The sequence below is a fragment of the Meles meles genome, chromosome 14 (assembly GCF_922984935.1).
Source record: "Meles meles chromosome 14, mMelMel3.1 paternal haplotype, whole genome shotgun sequence".
Classification (NCBI taxonomy): Eukaryota; Metazoa; Chordata; class Mammalia; order Carnivora; family Mustelidae; genus Meles; species Meles meles.
In genome coordinates, this window is record NC_060079.1 from 50,270,001 (window position 1) to 50,297,359 (window position 27,359).

At 37.5% G+C, this 27,359-nt stretch overlaps 1 protein-coding gene across 1 annotated transcript in view; it reads right to left on the bottom strand.

Annotated features, from left to right (window-relative positions):
• DACH1 (dachshund family transcription factor 1) overlaps positions 1 to 27,359 on the bottom strand; it is a 428,800-nt gene that overhangs the window by 186,397 nt on the left and 215,044 nt on the right. The window contains exon 3 of the mRNA XM_045978290.1: positions 6,842 to 7,003. Within this exon, the coding sequence (XP_045834246.1) occupies positions 6,842 to 7,003 (162 nt within the window). The remainder of the gene's footprint in view (positions 1 to 6,841; positions 7,004 to 27,359) is intronic.

Below are 27,359 nucleotides of genomic sequence, written 5' to 3' on the forward strand. Positions count from 1 at the left end.
GTGGAGGCGTCTAAAAGGACTTACCTTGATCACGTTAGAAGATGTTTAAATTTTAGACACTAATTTTGACAATTTCAGGTTAGCTGTCTATTCTTTATATTTTCACATTAGATCACCATATTTAAAATAGTTAATAAAGAAAAATGCCAGAAGTATTAAATATCTACAAATGCATTGAAATGTATGAAAGAGTAGCTTACTACTTCTTAGATTTTTAACATTGGGCTAAGCAATTTTGTGAGAAATGTCAGGATATGAAGACATCTTTTGCATAGGGAAAGATGTGAACCATATGGCTTACTTGCAATCGATTGAATTACAAACCATGGCAGTTCCTACACTTTCAAGAGATGCTTATGTGGTCCTTCCATTAAAATCTCACTAATGTGACATTTGTGAAAAGGTTTATGTTTGGACATACTTTGCTCACCATATGTGAAGTCACAGAGCAAAAGCATCAATTTAAAGTGTTTATATATAAATTGACAGCTATCAGTTCTAAAATATGTCTCATTTATGTGTCAGAATCCTTTTGGCCTTTTAGGGTAGTCTTGTGTGTGTGTTTCCATGTTTACAAGACCCTGGCTGTTAATATTGTTAAATTTACTCATCAGACAGGAAGAAGGATCTTACAAATCATTGTTAGGCAGTGAAACATTAAGAAAGTTTGAAAAAAAAACTTTCCACATTGAATCTGTTAAACAATGGCAAATTTCTTATGAATCAGTGATACTGTAATTGAACTGGAGACATTTTTAGAGCAAGCTTGCTTTGGCTTTTTCACCCTCCGATTTGGAATCTGCTCACAGTACTGCCAGCTTAACCAAAAAGGATTAACTCTCATATCCAACTGAGAACACAGATAATTCTCAGTAATTGGTAAAAAATGAAGATGAATGGGGCTGAGAGATAAGGAGCAATTAGCTCATCAGCAGTTACAGCTGTGCACTCAATCCGGATCCATCTCTTGAGCCTCGGCCCCTTTTAAAAAACCGAAGCAGAATAAGCATAGGACACCCCTCCCCAAAAAATTGCTGTACCTGCCCATCATTTCTCTAGTCTCCCATTTTATTTCCTTACTATACAAAGACACCTGTCATAGCATGCTATGTAAATTACTACCTCTCTCAGGACCTATGTCTAAAGCCAATCTTCTTTTTAAACTTTTTTTTTTATAACAGAAACCAAATGACTACTGTAGACACTCTTAAATTCCCTGTCAATCGTTTCATTATAGCAGCATCATCTGTTTGAAAATATAAGCAATTCCCTCATCTAATTATAGGAAGGATTTGAGGTTCATTAACATTGCCAAGGCAGAGGATCCAGTGTGCAACTGCAGAGCTCTGCTTGGTGGCCTGTGTACTCAGTTTCCTTTTATTTGCTTTCTCAAGGTCTCCAAGACTTTTTCCTGAGATCATAAAATTAATTTTTCCTTCCAAATACACACGTGAGTTAGAAGAAAGGAAATGACTACAGCATAAACTATTCTACTTCTGCAGGAGTGTTTTTGTGTGTTTTAAAAAAAAATAAATAAGAGGATGGTCAGCTGTTAAGATAATTTTATCTCCTATCTGCCTGGCTTTTCTTTGCCTCCTTTTTGTTGTTGTTACTGCTGTTGATGGACAGAAATAAGGAGTAAAGAATATTAAGGAAGAACACAGCTGTTCATCCCAAACTCAAGTTCTTGTGTTTGCTTTGAAATTCCCACATCCCTGTTAACTATTGCAACCTTGAGCGAATGAAAACAAATCGTACATCTCAGGCACGTGAGGAGTGTGGATTTGGTGGGTCATTGCATCAGCATACTCTTGCTTGTGTTCCATGGTGTTCAGCAAGAGACATTCTGAAGTCTTAAGATGACTTCACTTCCTTAAAGAAATAACAGCAGTTAGGGGTTTCTGACTATAGTTTAAACAATGAGATTTTCTTGGGACATCTGTTTTGAGATCACATTTTGAATAGATATGAACTCATTTCCTACTAAGCAAGCCATCTACTATTGTTGATAGCTGTTTACCAGTTCTATGAGTCAGATATTAGCTAGTGGCAAAGGTCCCTCTTAAATCCTCTGAGCATTCTTTAAACTGTGTACATAGTGTTTTCCTTAAATAAAATGTTAAGAGAAGGTAAAAATGCAGTCTTTTCCTGCCTCCTGGTAAATTATAGTGCACAAAGTCTTGCACTTGGGAATAATATTTAATGTATTTATCTTTGAAGAGTCATTTCCTTTGTTATCATTAGTTAAGGGAATAAGATATTAGGTTTAGCAAGTATTTAAATAACACAGAAACTACCGAGATGCTCACTGTGTCAATATTTATATAGTATTTAAAAACTAGAAGTAAAAATAAGTTTCCTTTATTTAGATTAAATCAACTGTGGTTAATTTAGCACTCTCAAAAATGTGCATGATGCCCCCCAGAAAAGATAAGCAGATAAAAACACAGCTATAGATACTATGGGATTGACCTTGGGTTCACCGGTTTTAAATTTTGCCTTTCCAATATCCTAGTCCCAATTTCCAAGCAGCACTTTTTTAAAGCTGGTTATGTAGATCAGTCCCTAAAGCAAAAAAATAGCAATTTATCTGGCCTGTATGTTGTGGATAGTGTTGCCACTAAAAAGAATCCAGGACATTTTTCCTTCTTATCTGCAATGTAGCTCATATCAGCCAACCTGTCACAAGATAGTACTTGATATAAACAAGAGATTGCAAAGACATCTCAGTAATCAATATCAGGATGGCTACAGTATGGAAACCCCAACTAGTACATATCATTTGTCTCAGCATCTATTTCTATGGCCAAATGAAGCATTAATTCAAATCATAAATCTATGGTGATTTAAATCTGGGAATGAGCACCTGCCTGCTTTAATGATTTATTTTGTACATTTCAGTAAGCAGGAGATTTGTCCATATGAACTGACAGGTCACCTTCAGATGCCAGAAGCGGACTGTTTATCACCATGCAGACTAGCATCTCATCTTAGCAAGTAAATATTAAACTAAAAGAATCCAATTGATTGTGGATGAGGGAGAATGGAGACACGGCCATATATTTTACTCAGTGTGCTGATGCCTCACTCGGATCTATCCCGAAGTCCTCACTTCTTCCTAAAATGATCATTCTGGTGGAAAAATGTGAGCTCAAGGTTACCATGTAAAATTGGGATATAAAATAATTATTTGTCTGTGTCATCGATTGCTCTAAAGACCTTTTTTTTTTCTTTTTGACTAATTTTGACAATTCATATTAAGAACTGGAAGGAGTCATGTGTAATGAAAAGATCCCTTCACTCACTAAGCCAAATCAAACCAAACCAAACAAACACAAAATCTGTTTTCTGAAGCAATATGGATTTACTTACCCGGGGTGGGGGTTTGGGGGTGGGAACTCAGGCAATGTTCCTACACAGGAGAACCTAAAATGTTCACCAGAACTTATGAGCCAGATGAGTACGAGAGAAAAACGAACCCTGAAGTGATCTAAAAAATGTCACTGTATTCAGGCAGGGCTGAGCAGCAACAATACATCATGTAAGTAGCACCCCTCCGAGGGGCTTCACTCCTTCAAAGAGACAATTGATAGATTCATGAGAGCAGTAAGGTTGCATTCTGAAAGGGGCCTTTGAGATTCTTGGGATTCCTCCTGGAATCCATATGATTCTATACCACTTCCTACGCTAGCTAGCAGATGCTCCTGGATCCAGCATATTCTGTTTTGACTGCCTGCTTACGTAGCCATCCCTCCCATAGATGGGACGCCCCCTGAGTACTGGGACTGGATTATGATCATTTTGTGTTACTAGAATGAGCTAAAGTCAAATGCAAACAAAATCCAAAGGACACAAAAGCTCCCCCCAACTCAATTTACTGACAAGCCTACAGCTTAACAAATACCTAACAGAGACATAGGGAAACAGAGAAGGAAATAGTTCATGGTTGTAGAAAGAGGAAGAAGGTAATTCTCAGGAGGGCAAATTTGGAATAATAATAATAGCAAAAGCAGTACCAGTATGGTAACATTACTGGTGACCAAACAACGGGAAAGCAGATGTAATAAATAAACACTTGACTAACAGGATCTCTTTTAATTCTCGTGGTGTAGATATTATTATGCCATTTCCCCAATATGCAATGTTAGGCTCAGAAAGTTTACATAACTTCCCAAAGTCATAGAACAGGTAATTGCTGAACACGTACCAAGAGGCAGGCACTGCTGTCAGAACCGGAGAAGATGGGGGGCCGTATAAAGCAACAGCCAAATTCAGCAACTACTTTGATCTATGCAAACTCAACTCAACACCCAGGAGTTCCCTGTACCTTCCTCACCCAACCCCTCCACCAAACCTTCTTTCATTGATCTCTAGAAAAGGAGGGAGGGGATGTACTCTGGAAGGATAATAAATCACAAATTCTCAGACGACAACGGCATGTGAGACTAGAATAAAAATGACAATGATAACATTTCTCCCCCAAAATCAGCTACATATATCTAACAGAAATGATCTACCTGCCTCAAGGACTAGCAATGACACCAAGGTTAACACTCTCTAAAAATATTAAGACTCTGTAGGAAAAGTCAAATAAATTTCTGCTCCTGATTCAATTTGGTGTTGGACGGTGGGGGTCAAAACTAAAAGCAACATGAAGAGCCAACTAAATACCTTGACGGAAGAAAAGTGATTTCCGCCAACTAGAACACAAAAGAAAAATCAAATTGCTTCTTTTTTTAAGTGATTATGGTAGCCCATGTGCCAAAATCATTAAGTTAAACCACAATTTGGTCAGTAGGCAAATGTTATTCTATAATAGCAAATATGAAATGTACATCAATGCCTAATTTTGAACCATGTTCTCCTTATCTTATGTCTATTGGATTTTCCAAAGTCAACTTCTGTTCTGCTGTTCAGGAAATTCAAACAGAGATTATCATGTTTTAATATCTTTTGTTTTCAATGTTATTAAATTGTTTAATTTAAATATTCCCATTCCCAACACCAACTAGCAAGAACAGCCTGCATTAAACACTTACTCTTCTAAACTTTTGAAAACAATCCAGATTGTTTTGCAATGGTAACTAAAATTTATAGTGGCCAATTACTTGTTTTTAAAAGTGTCTAATTTTGTTCTACTTCACAGGCCAAACAAAGAAGGAGGCTGCTTATTTTTTTTAAAATGTACTTAATAGTTCCAAAAAGAGAATTATAATTCACTCATTTTATTTCAAAACAGTTTTTAATTTTCAAAAGTCTGAAATTATGTGTGTGAACCATGACCTTAACAACCCACAGCCCTCTATCCTCTCTCTAGGAGCCACACAAATATAAGCAGTCATGTTTTCCTTCATCCCTTCCAGCTCTAAAGCCATAGCTTTGGCTCTCTTCCACATCTTTTCATCCTTCTAAGAACTGCCACCTTCTCTATAATCTATTCTTAAATCAGCCCCATTATCGCTGCCCCTTTTCTATTTCCTTTGTGTACACTATGGGGAAAGTTCTGTTTTTCCCTTTTCTCCATTAGAAGCTACCCTTTGGCATCATTGCAGCAATGGTATTTTGCATATTTTGTATATATTTGACAACTACTTCCTACTTTAATATTAATACCTAGTGTATGCTCCCACGGAACTGTTATAAGAATGATTATAACTATAACTCTGTAGTATTCCTTTATATACCCTTAACTCTCTGACACTGGACAGAAAGTAGAAAGCTGCTGAGTAGCCAAAGAAATAATCTATTAAAACACTGCATGGAGAAGATAATTTAATCGAACTGCCAAGAATGACTGTGTCCTTCATGAACATATGTTGGATAGAGAATCTTATACATATCTTGTAATAGCCAAATTTCTCTTGCTAAATTATATTTTGAGCATGATTTCTAAATTTTAAAAAGAAATTTTAAAGAGAAACGATACAGGGCAGTGGCAGAATACATTTGATCTCACCAACACAGAGATAAAATAAAAATGTTAACTCACATGTGAAGTTGTATTTGAAAAATGAACTACCCAAATGAGTTCTGCTAAGTGAAAGCTGTTGGTTTGGGTTTAAACAATGACTATTAACTTTTCATCTCTTTCTCCAAATCTCAAGGGAAAAAAAAAACAATCAGGAGAAATTGAAGTTGTATATTTACAATGAGAGATGCTGATAATAGTTATATATATATATAAAGAATTAACTCTCAACATAATTCTCATTCTTGGTAGTACATGAAAAAATTGAGTTTATATGTTCCGATGTTGATGGAACCTTATTTGATAACAAATCCATCAGGAATTAAAAAGATAAAGTATGGGTTTTCCTGTAATTATGCTAGTCTATTTAAAACTTCTGATTATTGGGGCTCCTGGGTAGCTCAGTCAGTTAAATGTCAGACTCTTGATTTTGGCTCAGCTCATGATCTCAGGGTCCTGAGATACAGCCTTGCCTGGGTTTCACACTGGGCATGGAGCCTGCTTAAGATTTTCTTTCTCTCTCTGCCCTTCCCTACCCACTCACACATGCTCTCTATAAAAACTGAACTACACTAAACTCAACTCAACTACAATTCTGATTATTAAAACTTACATGTATTACAAAAGATGTTAACTGAATGCTGTTAGTAGACATTGCCTACGGAAAGCTGAGCACGTGTTAAAAAATTATATTGCTAAATATTTCTTCAGAGTGCCTGTTGTTAGAGAGGCAAATAGCACCTCCAAAATATCCACTGTTTTCTAAGCTAAAAGGACCAGCTTCTTGAATGGGCACTTGATGGTTCTGTTCTGGAAAAGGAAGTAATTTGGTACTTACAAGATCACAAAAGTTTCCGCGAACATACAACTTACCGACACTCGAATTCATGTCCCCATTTTCGGAATCTGCTCCATGCTGGCTATTAGTGGCATGATAGTTGCTCATGGCTTCCAATTTGATTTTTTTCACCTTCATTGCCTCGGCGATGGCTGCATTGGTAGCAGCGGCAGCTGCTGCGGCTGCTGCTGTCAGACCTTAAATGAATAAATTAAAAACAATGTAATTCAAATTCTGATCTTTCATGTACCAGCCCCATGTACTTTATAGAGCACACATACAAACATATGAGAGCATCTGACTCCTCTGGGCGCCACTCTGATAACCTGTGTTCACTCCCCACCAGCCCATGAGAAAACATTGATAGGATGGGGAGAATGCACTCTAAACTCTCAAATTCAATATTCGCAGAAACACCATTCATACATAGAAGGATCGCGGTAGAAATGCATCCAGAATTCTCTCTCAGACAGACCAGTTTGAATATGTTACTACTCCCTGCTTAAAATCCTCTGCAGCTGCCTAGAGAAAACGGGGAAGGGAGGGATGTTTGAAATGCTTAGCTCAATTCACAAAACCTTTCACTAGGAAGTGTAAACCTACCTAATCACTCTGTTTTCTTCATCCACAGGCCACCCTCCAGCCACCTGCACATGCCACCAATAGGCACACGTGCCCTGCCTCTGCGAGCCTGTGCCTTCACTTTGTCTGTAATAGCTTTGCCCCATGGCTCCCTTCCCTGACCTCCCGGCTGCCAGACTTCTAGCCCCAGAGTGAACACTTCGAACCACTGTGCCATGTTGATCCAGAACAGTTCACCTTTGCTCATCCAGAGAGTGGGATGTAGGAGTGGACATGAGATTAGACACAGAATTTGAGGCCCGACTGTGGCAGAACAGAAAGCGAGGGCCATGCCTTATGGGCAGGCCATAGATAGCCAGCGGAGGTTCTGGAGCAGGGGATGGGTTTGTTTTTCTTAAAGCTGTGAACTTTTTTTTACCAGGTCAGTTCCTTTCATCCTGGCATCCCTTACCCGCAAAATGACAGATTTTGCAACATCTGAATAATCTCCCCTTATTCTAAAACTTTGCATTCCAGGATATATAACCCTGCTCCCCATCCTCTTTTGTTTTTTTTTTTGTTTTGTTTTGTTTTTTTGCTATGGCTGCTTCAGAGTTTGTGACTACAGCGCTTCACCTCCGTTTGAATTCATCTGTGTGATTTATTTGCACTCCCAGCTGGTGGATTGGAGCCGGAACACCTCTCTCCTATTTTCCTCCCCACTAATCATCACTTCTAGTTACTTCAGCAAATAAGTTACAGCCGCAGAAACTGTAAGAAAGTCTGGTTTTTTTTTTCCTAGAAATCTCTGCTAGTTTTTTGAGGTTAGAAGAGCTCACCTTTCCTTCATATCAGACCAAAGAGGCCTCGACAACTTTCACCCCAATGCAACAAGACCTTCAGGATAGATCTTTGAGTGAAAAACTGATAACTACCTTCTAAAAAGGCACTGATGTAAACTCAAAGAATTCATCTGGGTCTAGCATGTACATTTGTTGCCTTTTAAGTCCCAACTTGAACTGATTCTCTCATCTTCCTATGATTGAATTTACTCCCCAGTTACTCATTTCCTTCAAAGGTGTTTCAGAACATTCTCTTTCCTGTTAAAATTCTCCTCGTGTTTCCCAGCAGCTCTCTCTTCCTCGATTTGCCTTGTCACAAATGTGACCATCTCACATGCCCCTTCCTGTCATTGCCTGGTGTTGCCCCATCTCTAACTGATGACAGTTCCAGGTCTTTATCTTTTTTGTTTTTAAGATTTTTTTTAATGTATTTATTTGACAGAGAAAGATCACAAGTAGGCAGAGAGGCAGGCAGAGAGAGAGAGGAAGGGAAGCAGGCTCCCCACCAAGCAGGGAGCTCCATGAGGGGCCTGACCCCAGGACCCCGGGATCATGACCTGAGCCGAAGGCAGAGGCTTTAACCCACTGAGCCCCCAGGTGCCCCTTTATCTTTGTTTTTATGCAGCAGGTAAATCTTGGTAATAGCATTCAAATAAGGAAGATAAAACTACAACTTGAGATATGATTGTTATTATTATTATACACATCTGAGTCAAATTCAGTAGCATGAAATATAACTATGCATGATGTAGCCACAGTATGAGGATTAAATGAGATAGATCACGTGAAGAAAGCCATATCATGTTTTGCTTTTGAGAGACAAAGAGAGCATGGACGGGGGGCAGGGGAAGAGAAGAGAGAGACAGAATCTTAAACAGCAGCACGCTCAGCTGGGGACTGATGTGGGGCTCGATCCCACAACCACGAGAGGGTGACCTGAGCTGAAATCAAGAGTCAGATGCTCAACCGACTGAGCCACCCAAGTGCCCCCAGGCATACCATGTTGTTAAACACTAGGTATGCCCTGCATTCTACTCCCTCAGAAAGTCCGGTCCTAGCTGTTTCCTGCAGGATATGATGGACTGGCCACACCCCCCTCAGCTAGAAGAATCTTCTCCTTAGCTGGTGACACTAACCCTTGACCTTTAAAAATATTTTTTTACAATTTTATGTATCTGATTTTATTTATGGTACTATTCTAATTGTCCACTTGACAGTCTAACCCTGCAGTTTTACATTTCAAATACAAATTTCAAAAGATACACAGCGGTTCCCCCCTTGTCCATGGGAGGTACGTTCCAAGAACCCCCTCAGTTGCCTGAAACCACAGATGGTTCTCAATCTTCTATATATTATGTTTTTTTTTTCTATACGTGCATACCTATGACAACGTTTAATTTATAAATTGGGAAGTAAGAGATTAACAACAAAATAGGACAATTATAACAATAAACTGTAATAAAAGTTACATGAATGTGGTCTGTCTCTCCCCCTCAAAATATCTCATCGTACTGCACTCCCTCCTCGTGACGACGTGCGATGATAAGGTATCTGTGTGATGGAGTGGAGTGAGGGAATGACGCCGGCGCTGTGACATAGCGTTGGGCTACTAATGACCTTCTGATGATTTGTTGGAAGGAGGATCATCTGCTTCCAGACCGCAGTTAACCAAACGGGGGGAAAGGAAACCGCAGATAAGGGGGACGACTGGAAGCATGTGACCCATACATGCTATCACTGAACTATATAATACTTATAAGTATTGAATTTTTAGTCTAGTTTAATGCAGTCAGGAAAAAAACAATGACATTTTCAGCCGTTGCTGATTTTAGGCCCACTAACTCACCTGGCTCCCAATTCTAATTCTTTAATAGCTTTCAGATTCAAGCAATTTTTTCCATTTCCCCGGCTCCCTCTAGTGCCGACTGCCACCCTTTCTTCAGGGGAGCCCTGTAATAATCTCTCAATAGCTGGCACTGTCCCCACTTCCAATCTCTTAGTCTTCGTACAGCAATCACCATAACCTTGTGGAAAGGAAATTCCAATCACGACATTCAATGCCTGCTCTTGGGAGCAAGTCGGGTGTTTCACGTGGCTGTCAGGGCTGGTCATGCTCGGTGCCTTGCCTATCTGTGTAGCACATTCCATCCCACTTGCTCTCTGTGCTCTAGACACGTCGGCCTTCTCCCATCTCCTCTAGTGGACTCTACATTCCTTTCAAGACAGACTTGGCACATGTTCCCATTTCTACAAAAGTTCTCCCATCCCTGCCCCAGACCCGTCACGTGTCCATTAGCTGAGGACTTAAATATTCTGCTCTAGGAGTAGGGGGCTCAGCCTCCTGACTCTTCAAGCCACCTGGGAAACAATGACCATTTCAAGAATCAGCTCAAAACTCACTTCTTGTGAAGAACTGACCCTCCTTACTACTCCTCAAGAGGAGAACCAGCCATCCTGTTGTTTGTGTTCTCAACCTGCTCCATGTAGCTTGCCATCCTTTGTGCATCAGAATCACCCAAGGCGCTTTCAAGCCACGCAAATGACTGTGTCCTAACATAGGACGTTCTGGCTGGGACTCCTGCATCTGTATATTTCGGGGGTGGATTTCACTGTTCCCCAAGTCATTTCAGTGTGCAATCTGAGAGGAGAAACTCAGTCCCTTGAATTCTTTAATGCTCGTGGGAGGGAGGATGGGAGGTACCAAGGGGGAGGGTAGGTTTAAGGCTAGCTCCTCTAACTAGGTTCTAACACCAAAAGCACAGAAACATGTCCCTGATATATGCATCCCAAACATCGACCAAAAGCACAGAAACATGTCCCTAACATATGCGTCCCTAACATATGCATCCCAAACATCAACCACAATGCCTGCCACAAATTGTCACTGAATGAAAAAACACTTCTGAAACTAAATTACTTGGACAGCCACAGGAGAAACATGGTCACTGTTTTAACAATAGGTGTTATTAAAACATTTTGTTGATGTTACAATCAATGTGAAAATACTAGGAGTAGCAAATGTCGTGAATCTAATACAAAGCAGTACTCTCCCATGCTACCTCTGCCTAGGGCTGGAGAGGATCACCAAATGGATCCCCCACCCCACCCTCTGTGTTTACTGCACTTCCTGTTGGCCTTGCAATGGCCCTTTCAGATCTCTGATGTAATCTTCAAATCCCCTCCAACTTGCTCTTAGAAAGAGGTCCCATTGTATATTTTGTTCCAAAATGAAGTTGTCTTTGAAAAAAATTATAATAAATTCCCAAAATAACTCTAGCTTTCAGTCTACATAGAGAATTCAAACCGTGAAAACATTTACATGTCATCAAGGATTGTCTGCTTGTGTAAATACTGGCAACCCACGGGGTTTATCATGCGCTGTTCCCTCCCTGCCTCACCCTTTTCTCAGAGCATTTATTCCCTCTGCCTCAGATTCACAGGTTTTTGTCATGTCCACCTTCAGTATCCCTCCCTTGAGGACATTATATTGCAAATTTACCACTGCTTTAACTCTTCCCAAGCCAGACAAACCATTTTTATCTCAGAACTAGGTAATTCCGGGTTTCTCAAAGTGATAGTCAACATCAAATCCAGCTGTCTCGCATGACAAAGTCAGAGGTGGTCTCCCCCAGACACACATTCACAGACTATGTCTGGGATGGGCTGAGGACTCTGTGTTTTCACCTTGCAACAAAACATGCAGATTCTGTCTGGTGTTCACTGCCCTTAGATTATTTGAGGGCAGTAATGGACACTAAAGTGTGTCCACATCTTACAATAAAAGTTTATTAACCAAGCAGATCATCATTGCCCTTGTTTTCAAAAGCGAGTATGCTGAAGAATCAACAAGGGAACTTGTTAAAATATTAAATCAGGTTCAACCAAGGAATCAGAGTTTGAGACAGACTGCTCTAGTGGGATATAGACTTCGTAAAAATAAGTCTTCTTGCGCCTTGAGCCTACCATAGCAGAAGCAAAAAGGCCAGCCAACGTAATGTAGCACTTTGGGCTACTGACGCAGCAATCCTGCATATTATTAGCTCCGGCAACCACTTACACATAGGAATCTGTTTGGTATGCACAGCAACTGTTACCGAAATAGCTTGAGTAATCACTCCTGATTCTTTAATTGTAAGTTTTTCACCAGATTTCCTTCTCTCACTGGGAGAAAAATTACAAATGTGTGTGTGTGTGTGTGTGAGTGATTATATACTGAAGGAACAAATAATCTCCTATACTACCGAATGATTAACCCACCTATTTTACCTCACCAAACTTACTTTTTTACACTCTCGAAGAACATTTAAATATTTCACACACCAACAACAAAAACATGGACTAAACGAAGCTTAGTTAGATATAATTTCATTTTATTCTACAAGACCCTAAATCCAATGCAGTCAACAAGGGAGAAACGTATACTTAACACTCATTTCACACTAATAAGATTGGAGAAATATTTTGTTTAAAAAGACATTTTCCTTCAAAGGAAGGATAGTAAGTCATAGTTTGTACACTCCTAGACCTCCAGCTGGCCTTCAGGAAAGGGATCGTACATTAAAATGAGGGTAAAGACCATAAACCTTATATCATGCAAAGATATTTCATTTTTTTTATTTCCTATGAAATGTGGAGCTCTACATTTATAATATAAAAGTATAAAAATATAAAATATAAAAAACATATAATTATAAAAAATATAATCTTCATCTACAAGCTCTACATTTGTAATATAAAAGAATAAGCAGATGTTTACAAAGAATTTTAAAACACAGATTTTCATATTGTTGTCCGAATCTTGACACAAACACACTGCTGTTGGCTTCATGCTGCTCTGCTCCTTCAGAGAAAATTCTGTATTTTTTTTAACTGCATATTATTAGTTTTCTTTACTCTCTTCTTGGCTCAAAGATTTCTTTTACTTTCATTTTTTGATGCTCTACTAAAATATTTAAAATTCAACTTGAATAAGCGACTGTCATAGAAATTACTAGTCACCTACACTCACTATCACATAGGGAGTAGACACACGATGGTTAAAAAAATGGACTTCAAAAAGCTCTACAAACTTTGGACAACAAGCATCAGATATATCTGAGATACTGCTGCAAGTTATATAATTCTTAAGGCTTCAACATTCTCATCTCTAAAACAGAGACATCAATTCTGACCTGATAGGGATGTTGTGGAGAATAAAGGCAAAATAATACATGCAAAAGCATGGGCACATTCTTAGCCCCCACAAATGGTAGTAAATATTATAAAGTAACCATAATATCCATCATGCCCTTATGTTTCTTTCCCTTGGTTCAGTTACTCACAAAAAGATAACCATGGCAAAAGCTACCTAACAGTATTGAGTAAGCATTTAGCCACTGGACAAATGGAAATCTAAAATCCATGCTTCTATCTAAACATTTTATTTAGTAGTCTACACTGATCTTATTTATCTTAAAGTCACTAAATCTCCACCCTGTGCTGTTTTGATACAAAGCCTTCACTACTTCCAATTCAATATCCTAAAGCCAATCCACGGGTTTATTTGGGGGAAGAGAAGCAGGCATCATCACCACTCACAAGTCTTACTTTACTTTGCAAAGATAGCATTTGAAAGCAGAAGAAAAATGCTATCAACACAGCCTTTAAATCTTTCAAATGCCAAATACAATCCTGATCACTCTTACTAAAAAAGGGAAAAGTATCCCCCTTCTATTTATTTCAAATAAGTTAGTACCCCTTGTGATAAAGAGTACAACTATAGATTATAAATATCAATAAAAGAGACATATAGCTGTCAAATTCTTTCTCTGATCTGTTTGTTTGCTCATTAACTTGAAAGGTCCAATCTTTGATCTTTGGTTTCAAAGACATCAAGATGACTTCCAAATGTTTGTTATGTTGTCTACTTTTACATCACATTCCATATAAAATGTATTTCCCAAAACGTAATGGTTAAATAAAATGAGGTATATGCAAGAGATAGTAAGCCGTCAAAGGTCCCATATGATAGACTTTTTTTATTAGTTTATGTCACTTTTTATCCAAATTTAGAAGAAACCATTTTAAAGATGTAGTAGGTTATAGCCCATGGTAGTTATTATTAATATTCTGGGATTGATAAGTTATTTATGTCTGGCATTCTTCCTACTGATTATTCAGGGAGACAGGCGGCTTATAAATATCTCATCACTCCACCGTCACAGAAATTTCATCGACAGTGCTCATGCACAGCTATTAGCAATATGAATCTAACCATTACAAGAAGGAGGAAAATCGAACATGTGGCATTAATACGCAGTCCTGGTTCCTAACCATCTGATAGGCAGATGGTGTGAAGCGGATTCTCCAGCTGAAATGAAGGGGCACATCATTTAAAACCTTGTTTGCATTCTAACTGATATCAGTGCCATATTGATATACATGATACATCATGGCAGTATTTGAACAATCTAGTTTGTTTCAGTCATAAATGTTTACTGCCTTGTTTTTTTTTTTAATCTTATAAGCATGTTCAGAAGAGTGTATTTTTAATTTATGAAACCTATTGTTTACTTCTGTTGAACTAGAAGATTAGTGGAAAGCAGGAATATTAAATTACTTCAACCACAGCAATATAACCAAGACAGATGAATAAAGTGGGTTTCTATTTTCAATAAAGGATGTTAGTAAAGGAGTTTTAAAATTAGCCCAGGCATTTTGTGCATTAAATGCATTTATTCATTTAAACCTCCTGGCTTTTTTTCCCCCCAAGTGGCATACAGAGAAACTTAATGCTTTACATCGCCATTCACTTAAAACTCTCACTGTGTGCAATTAATCTTGTCCAACAATTCAATTCAGAAAGTAAAACATCAAAAAGCATAGTTCAATTCAACAGTCATTACTGTGAAGTAATCTTTCTGCTCCTGACAGTTCCTATAGACTCTTTGCAAAACTCTGTTGAAGGTGCATTGTAAGCTCCATATAAGTTTGAATTACAACTCAATTGAAATCACTCCAAGTCTTAGAAGAACTTTTGGCTCAACATAACAACTTGAAAATACCAGTACCTTTCCTGCTCCCTGTTTTCTTCCTATCCTTATTTAAATACCAGCTGTCTAAAAAATTGACACTAATTTTCAGTTATTTATTTTTTCAATACTTTCTAAATAAAGGAAGATTGTGATTGAAATATACCTGTCCTCACCCTTGAATGATTAAGTAACAGAAATGATAAGCAACTAGAATAAGCAACTTAATTGTGAATCAGGATAGACTGAAGATTTTGAATGTGAATTTGTCTCCTAATGTCCATTAGACTGACTTTTCTTGCCCTTTAAAACACATTTATATTCTGCAGAGAAAAGGAAAATTGATCTTTGAGGCCATTAATGGAAACACTCCCTATACCAGTTTTCAGTTTTTCAATTGATTTAATTAGATTTTAAAATGTTTGGACTAACAAAACCCCCCACTAATTTGGAGAAATATATGGAAAGAGTTTATTATAATATTGATAATGCTAATCAATCAAATAGACATCAAATTTAGCCTTCTTATTCTGAACAGCTTAAAATCACAGTCTCTCAGAGTAAAGAAAGTAACAGCAGTAGTGAAATCGGTGAAGGGAACACCATGGGGGTGTCTTTTGGCCATGTGTTAAATCACTGAGGAATTTCCACGCAAGTTTTTGAAACACTCAGCTTCTGACCACTAACTCACAGAATCAAGCTGGAACACAATTAATTAAAACTTTTAAATTACTATGGTATAAAATAAGAAAATAGGTAATTTATGAAAAGCTGAAGTTGGCACAAAAAGGTCTGGAATGTATAACTCTCACTTTTTTTTTTTTTAAAGATTTTATTTATTTATTTGACAGAGAGAGAGGTCACAAGTAGTCAGAGAGGCAGGCAGAGAGAGAGGAGGAAGCAGGCTCCCTGCAGAGCAGAGAGCCCGATGCGGGGCTCGATCCCAGGACCCTAAGATCATGACCTGAGCCGAAGGCAGCGGCTTAATCCACTGAGCCACCCAGGTGCCCCTAACTCTCACTTTTACTCCATCTGTTAACATTACCGCCTTTAGAAAAATAGTTAACAGCCACTCGGGGTCTAGATTTCTAAAGCATGGAGACGAGAAAACTATCTAATGCGACCCTTTTATTTTACTGATGATGAAACTTAGGGGCAGTGAGGTTAATCATTTCTATAAAGTCACACCATTAAATAATGATAGAGTAATCCCAATTCCCTTAACTCCCAGTTCAGCATTGACCACACTGACTCTGTCAATAAATGTAAAAAGAAAAGTACAGAATACAGTAAACTACAGAATCATTGAAAGAAAATGAATCCCCTTTGCTCAAGTAGCTTATAGATTGTATAGGGAGGCAAGGTTATAGACACTCCGATGATGTCACGAGTATAAGCTGACTTCACTGAGAAAGCTGACCTAAATGTTCATCTGTAATTCAGTTTCATAGAATTTAGAACAGATCTGCCACCCAAATACTGGTCTTTCAACCTCAATTGTGCCTCCAACTTTTAACCTGGACTATGGGTAAAATACAGTATTTATATTAGCTTGAGTCCTATATTTTAACTACGGCACAACCAAAAAAAAAAAAAAGAGAAGAGCAGATCATTTTTTTCCCTCTGTATCTTGAATATAGAACAAATTCTAGAAAGAAGCAAATTGAAATAAGTAAACTTTAACTCTAATTCTCTTTAAAGCACCCTTATTATTATTATTCTGTCTCCAATAAACTGCTCATTAGATGTCCTCATGTTTGTCTAAGGCCCAAATATTTTTACTACTCACATGACTCATCGCCCTAAATTACTCAGTGCAATGACTCCAGGCAGGTGCCTCGTACTAGCCGGAGAATAACTGACAGTGTGTGACATTCTGAAAGGATGTTTTTTAAAGAGGCTACTTGTCAATATATTGGTGACAATATAATAAGTGAAAAGAAGAAACGGTGCCATAAATTTAATTTCCTGCAAAGGAGTCACCCCTTTGGCATTTTAACCTACGAATAATCTCCCCAAATGTTCACCTACCTTTCTCAACACCATGTAAATCCTCTCCTAAATCCTTTGATACTTCAATAAGTCTCTCTCTTTTTTCCTTTTTCTAGAACTCAGATAGCATGTGGTTGTTGGTGAGAAGGGGAGAGGAAATAAGAAAAAAGTGTCACAGAGATGGCCATTTTTTACATGAAGTCTGGGGGGGGGGGATAGAATATAACCGCTGCGGGGGTAGAAATAACCGGAAAAGCTGTGGCCACAACCTTTTTCTGATACAGGGGTGCACATTTTTCCCAAGGAAAAGACACAAGGAAGAAATGTAATTATATAAAACACACACACTTTGTGAACAGTGGTCAAGGTCTGTGTTGGGAACAACAGACAACCATGTTCACTGAATAACAACAGGAACGGGGGACTAATTGAGACAATATATTCTTCAGCCCTCTGTCATTAGGTTCTAACATTTCCATCAACATCTCATTGAATCTCCACAAGCAGCCTGAAAGGTAGATATTGTCCTCATTTGGTTATAAGGAAAATGTGAATGGTGACAGACCAATTGTAGTACTTGGAAAAAAGAGGTTTTTGGTTGAAGTTTTAAAGTTGGATTATAGAAAAAGAATAATCCTAATTAATGCAGAAGCATATATAATACAGCCATGTGATAGGGAAGACGCATAAGAAATACAGGTTAGGGGCACCTGGGTGGCTCAGTGAGTTAAGCCTCTGCCTTCCGCTCAGGTCATGATCTTAGGGTCCTGGGATCGAGCCCCACATTGGGTTCTTGGCTCAGCAGAGAGCCTGTTTCCCCCCTCTCTGTCTTCTGCTCTGCCTACTTGTGATGTCTCTCTCTCTCTCTGTGTCAAATAAATAAATAAAATATTTAAAAAAAAAGAAATACAGGGTATAGTTCATAGTCTCTAGTGGTTGTCATCTCTGGACAGTGGCATGTTGAACAGATGAAGCCCTAACCTTGGCACACGTTTGTAATCAGAGTCAAGTTCGTTGTTTTTTATTTTTAGTATAGCAGACAAATCAGTTGTCTGATTTTGAAGCCACCTTGTACTTTATCACTCAAGAAATAAATGCTATCTATGTTTAAAACATTCCCCTCTTGAGGTTCGTTAGTAGAGTCAACCCAGCTCACCTAGGAACGGAGCAGGTGGATGTCAAGGAACAGTTACCCACTTCTGCTTTCCTGCTGTGAAAAATCATTATTACAGAAAGAACCATTTAATTCCTAACACGGCAAGGAATGTGAGTCTTTTGTGTATTCCGATAGAACCTTTCACTTTATTTCAAAACAATAGTAAAAATCTTAGCAAATTCTTCAATTTTCCTTACATCCCTTTATTTTAGGAGCGAAGTCTGCAGTTAGACGGATCCAGTGGCTTCTCTTGACCTAATTTATGTTGTACCATGAGATTCTATTAAAAGAAACTAAATCACTGCAGTAGATTTATTCACCTTAAATAATTTAAGCTAATTGAAAAAGAACCAAACTAAAACTAAAACACTTCTCTCAAGCATTCAACTCCTGCATGTCAATTAGTAATTTAAACAACCAGCTAATCACAACAGCTTTATGAGAAACACGGACCTGTGCTATGTACACATTTCCCTACCTTCACTGAGCTGAAGACAGAAACAAACACCAATTCTGAGTCTGAAAGTATGTGTATCTATTCTGTAGTAATTAGGCAAGTCCAGTGAAATATTTTCACAGACGGAACTAAGAGTTTTCTCAGTTTTTCCAAACAATTTTGAGAAGAACACATAGAAAAATGAAAGAAATACCTGGAAAAGCATATCCAATCACTCTTTTGACAATGAGTTATGGCGTTCCAAATTTATAACCGGACTTGCGTGGAACAAAATTAAAACCATTGCTATTCACAAAAGTTACCACATCATAATAACCAGGAACCAAATTCCTAATGGGTTAATTTCAAAATTAAGAACCTGGCCTAATATCATTATTATATGGTTTATTAATGTTATATTGCTTCTTGTTTAAAGTTACTAAATATCATTTTGATTTAAGATATGTTAACAGTGGCTCATAATGTTACCACAACTTACAATATTCTGATTGTCCCGTCATCCATCATTGTAGAACTCTGTTTGTAAAATCAATGGTCATTTTTCTCACGTAATTATTTAATTTTATAATTCAGCCTCCCTAATACCTGGAATGTGTGGCATCATCACTCATATGACAGTCCTACAAAGAGTTACAAAGCTTTCTGCAGCATTTTTACCATACATCTTTCCTAAGAGAATTAGAAAATTCAAACATAACTTTGTCTTGGAAGTAAAGCCTTTTGAAATATGGCTAAAGTGCACACTGCATAAAGACAACACACTTAAGCAGACTTTTCCCCCATTAAACAGGATTCAAATTTTCAAAAGCAATAGATTCTCAGTCCACACGGAGTCTATTGCATTATTCATTTCATGTGCAACCTCATGCTGGACCATAAATTGTTACTTTATCTAATCAAAGGAGACTTAACTCTACAGAAGGTCAAAGGTTTAATTTTGTGAAGTATTATCTTACGCTATGAGTTTAACCGAAAAATAGAAGAAGAAAAACAGCCAAGAAACTGGTAATAAATGAACCTTTATTGCCTCAGGCATTGGCCTAGTTAATAAACTTTCATTGAAGGTTTCTTTCAACTGTTACGGACAATGAGAGGAAAAAAATCTTAAATTACAGCCATGTGTGACTTTTAAAGCAGTCATTCTTTTTTATCTCAACCTCCCTAGCTCAGGGAAAAAAAAAAAAAAAAAAAAAAAAAAGACAAAGAGAGATTGTCTTCAGTCTTTTAACCAAAAATGTATGTTTCTAAACAGATGAAAAAGTGCAGATAAACTTTTCTAAAAGCAGAGGTCAGCTTTGAACAATATGAAAAAAATGCATTCTTTAGGTGTTGAATCTTAGAGAACAATCTCTCCAGCTAAATGTAAAACTACAAAAGGGAGGAAGACATGTTGTAATTCTGCACAAATCTAACTCTTAAATTAGTCTCTCATTTAGCAAAACATGATGCCTTATAATCTCCCCATTACCACACTAAGTCCATTGTAGTTTTAATATCCATTAAATGCGTTGTAAATAAGTACATTATTTATGTACTATTTGATCCATTTTAGGAAAAAGAAAACCTTTTCTAAACCAAAAACTAGTAGCAAAATAATCCCTTTTATTGTCATACAATTAAAATCTTTAGGAGAAACTAGTCTTTTTAGCTGATATTTACAATCAAAAACTGCCTGTGGGTGGTACCTTCCCTTCCAGTATTTTCCAGTAAAGAAAGAAAATAAACTGAGTTGTTCTAAACTAATTTTTTTTTTTTTTTAGGAAATACTGTGTTGAGTACACAAGTTACCGTGGCCTGAATTCTGATATCTTTATCTCCACACCACAGCATAAATAAGGTAGATCCTTGTACCAGCAAAGTTCACTTAAGCTGTGAGAAAAGCAATAAGCCATGTTCTGCATCTTCCTTTAATATTCTCAAACATAAAAGGAAAGTGGGCTCATTCTGTGTTCCTAACTGGACCCCCCCTGCCACATTCCCCCCAACAAATCACAATGCTCTCAGCAGGGCACCGAATCCTCTTCCCACCTGGCAACATTTGGACAGAAGTGGGCTCTACTTCATTCCGACATGTGCTCGGGATGCTATCTTGGCCACCTTTGAATCCGAACATGATAGCTGCTTACACCAGCAGCACCAGGTGAAAGCAAGACCAGGCTCCCTACTAAGAAATACACTCCTCACAGCTGGGAAGCAATGAGTTCTCGTGGGGTCAAGGATGAAGCAAGTTTACAGTAGTAGCTCCGCTTCTTTATTTGCCAAGAGTAGTGAGAGACTTAGGAGAAAGTGAAATACACAGAGATTAGAGACAATTTAATGGGAATTCTGAGCAGGGGGAAAAAAGGCAAGTTCTACACATTGAATATTGAGGATGAATACACAAATCGTTGTCAAAAGTGCAATTGATAATCATGATTTTTCCCCCACTTTATTTTCTATCTGATTTACATACATGCGTAACACCGGGGAGCGGAAGAATGAAAAGCGGAGGAAAAATGAAGAAATATCAACTACTTTCTAGAAAAGAAACACTATATTTGAATATGTGTGGTGAAAGTCTAATTATATACAACTGTGGATAAATGATTTCAAATTAGCAAGGGTGGTAATGCTTTGTAATTTCAGGGCTTTTTTGTTTATGATTTGTGAAAAAGGCTGAGGTACATTTAGCAAGTAACCCAAATGGCAGAGAAGCATGGAGGAGTAACAAAAACAGGTATCTCGAATCTAATTCTTTATTCCATTAATCAAAGTTTTATGGGTTTAGAAAATTTCTACTACAGTACACAGAGAGAAGGATAAGAAAAAAGAAAGATCAAGGGAATTCAAAGGATTTATTAAAAGTGCAGACGGTAACTCTGACTAGTATTTTAGCTAGATAGACACAATTAATTAATTGTAACATTGTGAAACTCTAAAATGCTGAAAGAACGTGCTCATGCCTGCAATGCAGTAATGTAGCAAAATACTTATAATCTTTCAACCACCAGGAGCTTTTGTTGGTTTTTTAACCTAATCCACAGCTTGACATAGATCCTAGGGTAATGGAACACAGTTCTTTGATTGAAATAATATCTAAACATTGCTGCGCTAGCCCGGTGGCCTAATAGAAGTCTGTCTCTCTGGAACTCGAGAAATTCAAGGCTGGAAACAAACTCCCACATTGAGCTCTGGCTTGTAAGTCCTTCAAAAAAAGCCTTTGAGACTGGAGTGTGCCATTTCCAGTTTGACAGGACCGAAAACGGGTATAAAACTTCCACATTCGCTTTTCTTTCAAACAGTGAGACAGTCAAAGCAAATCATTTTCTTCAGCCACGAGAAACTTCCTAGTAAGACAACAGTATGGTATTGATAATCACAGAGAGTCTCAGACATGTCACAAAATACCTAAGAATTTCAGAAGGGATTCACTCCCCCAGCCTTCTCCATTTTGGTGTGAAAATCTACAAGAATATCTACAAGTTTTCCAGTCATTGTTACCAAGAAAGTTGATCCACATATTTTTGTCAATTTTAGTCATGAGGAAAATTTCAGTGTTTAAAAGCACTCTAAAAATACCTGAAAAAGAATTTATATATACCATATTGGGGCGCCTGGGTAGGCGCCTCTGCCATAGGCTCAGGTCATGGTCTCAGGGTCCTGGGATCTCTGCTCGGCAGGGAGCCTGCTTCCCCCTCTCTCTCTGCCTGCCTCTCTGCCTACTTGTGATCTCTGTCTGTCAAATAAATAAGTAAATAAAAATCTAAAAAAAAAATTTATATATACTATATTTAGTGGAAAAAAGATCATCTATATTATTTTGCTTTATTTAATGTATCTCAATTTGCCATAATCATAAGAATGCCACACATGGACATTTTACTGAGAGCAGAAAAATTTCTAGGTCTGTATGTGCAGCAATAAATAGACTTTCATTAAACGCTTGAAAGACAATTGCAATAAAATCTCCACTGCATTGTGTATTCTGACCAGTTTCAAAAAAGCAAAGAAAATACACTATGAGGATCTACCCATCTACAGCCATCTTGTAGAAATTGCTCAGCAAAATCAGAAGACTAGAAAAGAGTAAAGGCAAGGGTAGCATTAAATATACCTGAGGCATCAGCTGAATTATGATTTTATGTTTGGATGCCGTGCTTATAATATTAAGTAATGAAAATTATTTTTTTTACTTAGTGTCTGTCATCTGACACTATCAAGTCACTTTATAAACATGTTAATAAAAATGATACTTAGATGACAACTGAAATAGTCTGCACACTGTCGCAAATGTGAAATCTTGACATATTTTATCATTACACAGTAAAGCATGAGCTGTGAAGCTGGGTGGTAAGTAGAGACGGAGTAAGAAAAATCCTCAAATTAAATAATAAGTACATAATCTTAAAAACATAGTAGTCTTTCTAAAAAGAATTCCAGGAGCACAACTAGAGTTTGTGAAATCAGTAGGTCAACAACATGTAGGACCCAAATTCCTTTCATATTTCCTTTTTGCTATCCTCGATATACTGGGAAAACCTCCATGTTAGCAAGGTGGCTACAACTCTAGGAACCTAAACAAAAAAGTGAAGAACTGTTTGTTTTTTTTTCACTTTTTTTAAAAATTTCTTTTCAGCGTAACAGTATTCATTGTTTTTGCACCACACCCAGTGCTCCATGCAATACGTGCCCTCCCTCTTACCCACCACCTGGTTCCCCAACCTTCCACCCACCCCCCACCCCCCCCACCCCCCGCCACTTGAAAACCCTCAGGTTGTTTTTCAGAGTCCATAGTCTCTCATGGTGAAGAACTGTTTATTATGTATATTTCTTTGGAGCCCCTGAAGAAACCTTTCACAGGGGATGTCCTCATTAGCCATTAATTGCATCACCTGGTTGTGCCTGAGCACTCGTAGGCAAAGAGAATGAGTTCACAGTGGCTCACATCTGGAATGGAACATGGGCCAGGGTCCTCTTAAAGTACATGGTTGGAGAAAAAAATGTGGAATTCTTCCATAAATTAGTGTTTTGTTATAAAGGAAAGAAGTGATAATGGTTATTGGCTAGCAACTAACAAAGACTGTAATGAAAGCTTACAGGAGAATATTGAAGAAAATAGCTAACAGTCTCAAATAGAAGCCCAATCACATTGCTATTCTAAATCTTCCATCATTTAAAAATCTTTCCCATGCTTGCTCAAAAGTTAAGCACCTAGATGCAGAGGATAGTATCACTGTTTTTCTTGAGGTACTTTTTACTTCTCATAATGAAGGCCTTGTAAAAAAAAAAAAAAAGTTCCATAAAATTATAATAGTGACCTTGATTTTTATATTTAGAGCTACCAGGAACAGAAACATGAAATAGCACTCAATTGCTCTGAGTTTCCTTTTCCACCTCTAGCTGGAGATATCTACAGAATAAATAATAAGATGGCACACTTATGGAATATGGAATAAGATGGTGTCCTTCATCTGATTGCCGGACAATAAAATGTATACAAGACAACTGTTATGGAATGTGACACCAAGGAAATCGTCACTTTTGAGCTGTATCAAACATTTAAACATTGCCTGTGACAGTGAGTTGGCTAAAACTGGTGGTGATGTTACTCAATGCTTTGATAGAGTACTAGAAATATTTGCCTTGTGTTCTACCTTCTTTTTTTTTTTTTTTAAAGATTTTATTTATTTATTTGACAGAGAGATCACAAGTAGGCAGAGAGGCAGGCAGAGAGAGTGAGAGGGAAGCAGGCTCCCTGCCGAGCAGAGAGCCCGATGTGGGACTCGATCCCAGGACCCTGAGATCATGACCTGAGCCGAAGGCAGCGGCTTAAACCACTGAGCCACCCAGGCGCCCCTGTGTTCTACCTTCTTAAGGATGTGAATCAACATAGGAAAACATGAAATAGCAACTACAGAGCTCAAGGGAGAGAAGAGAGAATGAGAGAGAACTGAGGGGAGAGAGAGGCAACCATGGCTTTAAGAAAAACACATGTTTATTGCCATGTCAATGCTGTTTGTTCTCCTCTTCTGTCTTTGGTACCATCAGCCGTAAAACAGAAATATTTGTTATTTTTAATAAAACTTTAAAATGGAGAGCAATAGCAGATATATGATGGAGGACAAAGGATCTTTGAAGCCCAAGATCTGCATTTAGGTAAGGTGGTCTCTGTTTGTAAGATCTAATTTCTGTCAACTTCAGTTAACTTGTACCCAGATATAATAGAGAGAATCATGTTGCTCATGTCTCACAAATTGGTGAGAACATTATATGACTTAGGATGTGTGAGAAATATACATGCATGTTCCATAATGACAGTTTCCTTCCTTCCTTTGTTTTGCTATCATTCCATTGTAGTGGGGTTTTCCCTGTCTTTCTTCTTTCTTTCTTTCTTGCTTTCTTTTTTTAAGTAATATTCCCACTACCTAAAGAGCTGCCACTACTTGTTCAGAATGAAGGGCAGAGCCAGGGCCATGACATCACTCCCATAAATTTTTTCCTCCAACTATATTTCCCAGGATCAATAATGAAACTTGACAGAAAAATATTCCTCCTGAAGAACTTTGTTTTGTAAATACTTTGCATGGAAGAACTCTAGATCAAATTCGAAGATTTTACAGAATTTGAATCTACAACTTACTGACCTTGGACATTTCACCTAACCACCCTGGAAATGGGGCTGAAAGAAGTACCTGCATGTTAGGGTGATTATGAAAATCAAATGAGGGAGTACACATAACAAGCCACAGCTGTGCATAGCACTAAATGAGCACCCCATATATGTAGACTATCATTATTGTCCTTTGACATAAAGGCACTAATATTCATGATTTGGTATCACACAGAAAATAACTTTAAGATGATGGAAACAGAATTTTAATTCAAGTTCCAATCAAAAGGATCACACATTTTTCAAACAACACACAAATGGATTCACACTGTCATTACACATCCATCTTGACTCTAAAGATATTTAATTATAGAAAATATGATAAAATAACATCAATAAAGAGACCCAGTCACATGGACATGAGTAGTACTGCCTACCAAAAATCCAAAAGTTATGATTTTAAAGGTTTTTAAAATTTATTTATTTATTTGAGAGAGAGAGAAAGAGTGTGAGCATGAGGGAGAGGAAAAGGGAGAGAGAATCTGAAGCAGACTCTGCAAAGTGCAGAGCCCAACATGGGGCTAGATCCCAAACTGTGAGATCATGACCAGAGCTGAAACCAAGAGGCAGACAGTCAGCTGGCTGAGCTACCCAGACACTCCCAAAAGTTACTATTTTAAATAGATAGTCATGAAATTATCATAGTAAGACATAAGAGTTGGAGGTGTCTTGGAAATTGTCTTCTCTAACCCAGACTCACACTGTGAAGAGAGGTCAGAACCAAGCTAGGATCTCTCTGTCTCTACTGATAGTCTTTATAAAAAGCTACCCTACCACACAGACACAGGTTATTTACACATATTTTTGACTCTTTAAATATGTTCATTCTTTTTTGATACTTACTCTTTATTCACATAGAAATATCCATGAATAGTGGAGGATAAATGAAAGAAGATCCATTATTCCATGAGAAAAACCAAATCAATCCATACCAACTTCACATCAGCAATGTTACATCTACCACTGCATTGGTTCCACTGTCAATGGCTAGTTTTGTCACACAGGAAAGTTCTAATTATCAAGTATTACTGTATTATAGCAACAGTTCACTCCAGGGGTCTCTATTATCTAAAAGAAGCATATCTGTTCTCAAAAACATGTAATTTGTTTCTTATTTCTGTATGTTATTTGCTCTCAGTATCAAGTTTCAATCACACATATCCATAGATATCATTTACTGAAGAGAAGTTAAAATATTTAATTTTTAACTTTTAAGGGCAATTTAAATTAGATAATACATTTATTACTCTAATAGATAACACAATATTTGAATTTTCAGAGCACATGGTACATCAGTCTAATTTACACATACTTATAAAGAAGGAATACCCCTACCTTTATCTCTGAGTGATAGTGGGAGACCTAATCAACTTTTAAAACAGGAAAGCAGGGCCTTGTAGAATTTTAAGAGACTCTAAACTCTGTCTTCCTGAATTCTGATTATTATCAAGGCATTCTGATTAAAGCTGACAACGTATGATCTTTCAAGACATTTATTTACATCACAAACTAAAATTTACAGTGCATCTTCATCATAATAAATTTGTAAGAATTATTTGGTGTTGATAATTCTTATGATAAATTATTTTAATTCAATTTTTAAGACCCACTTGTAAAATACATACACACAAAACTAGCTCTGATATTCACTTACAAAGTAATTCACTACAAATGAGGTAAAATTCACTGGCAATTACTTGAGTATCTCACTACTTTCCATTGCTGCTAAAAACCTGCAAGGTAATTTGAACAGACTGTTATATAATCTGTATAATATTTTTTCCTGGAAGCAAAATATAGTTTTGGTAATGAATGTAATACAAAATATATAATTTCAATAGGAAAAGAAAAATTATAAAGAAAACATAGGCAATTCAATCAAATTA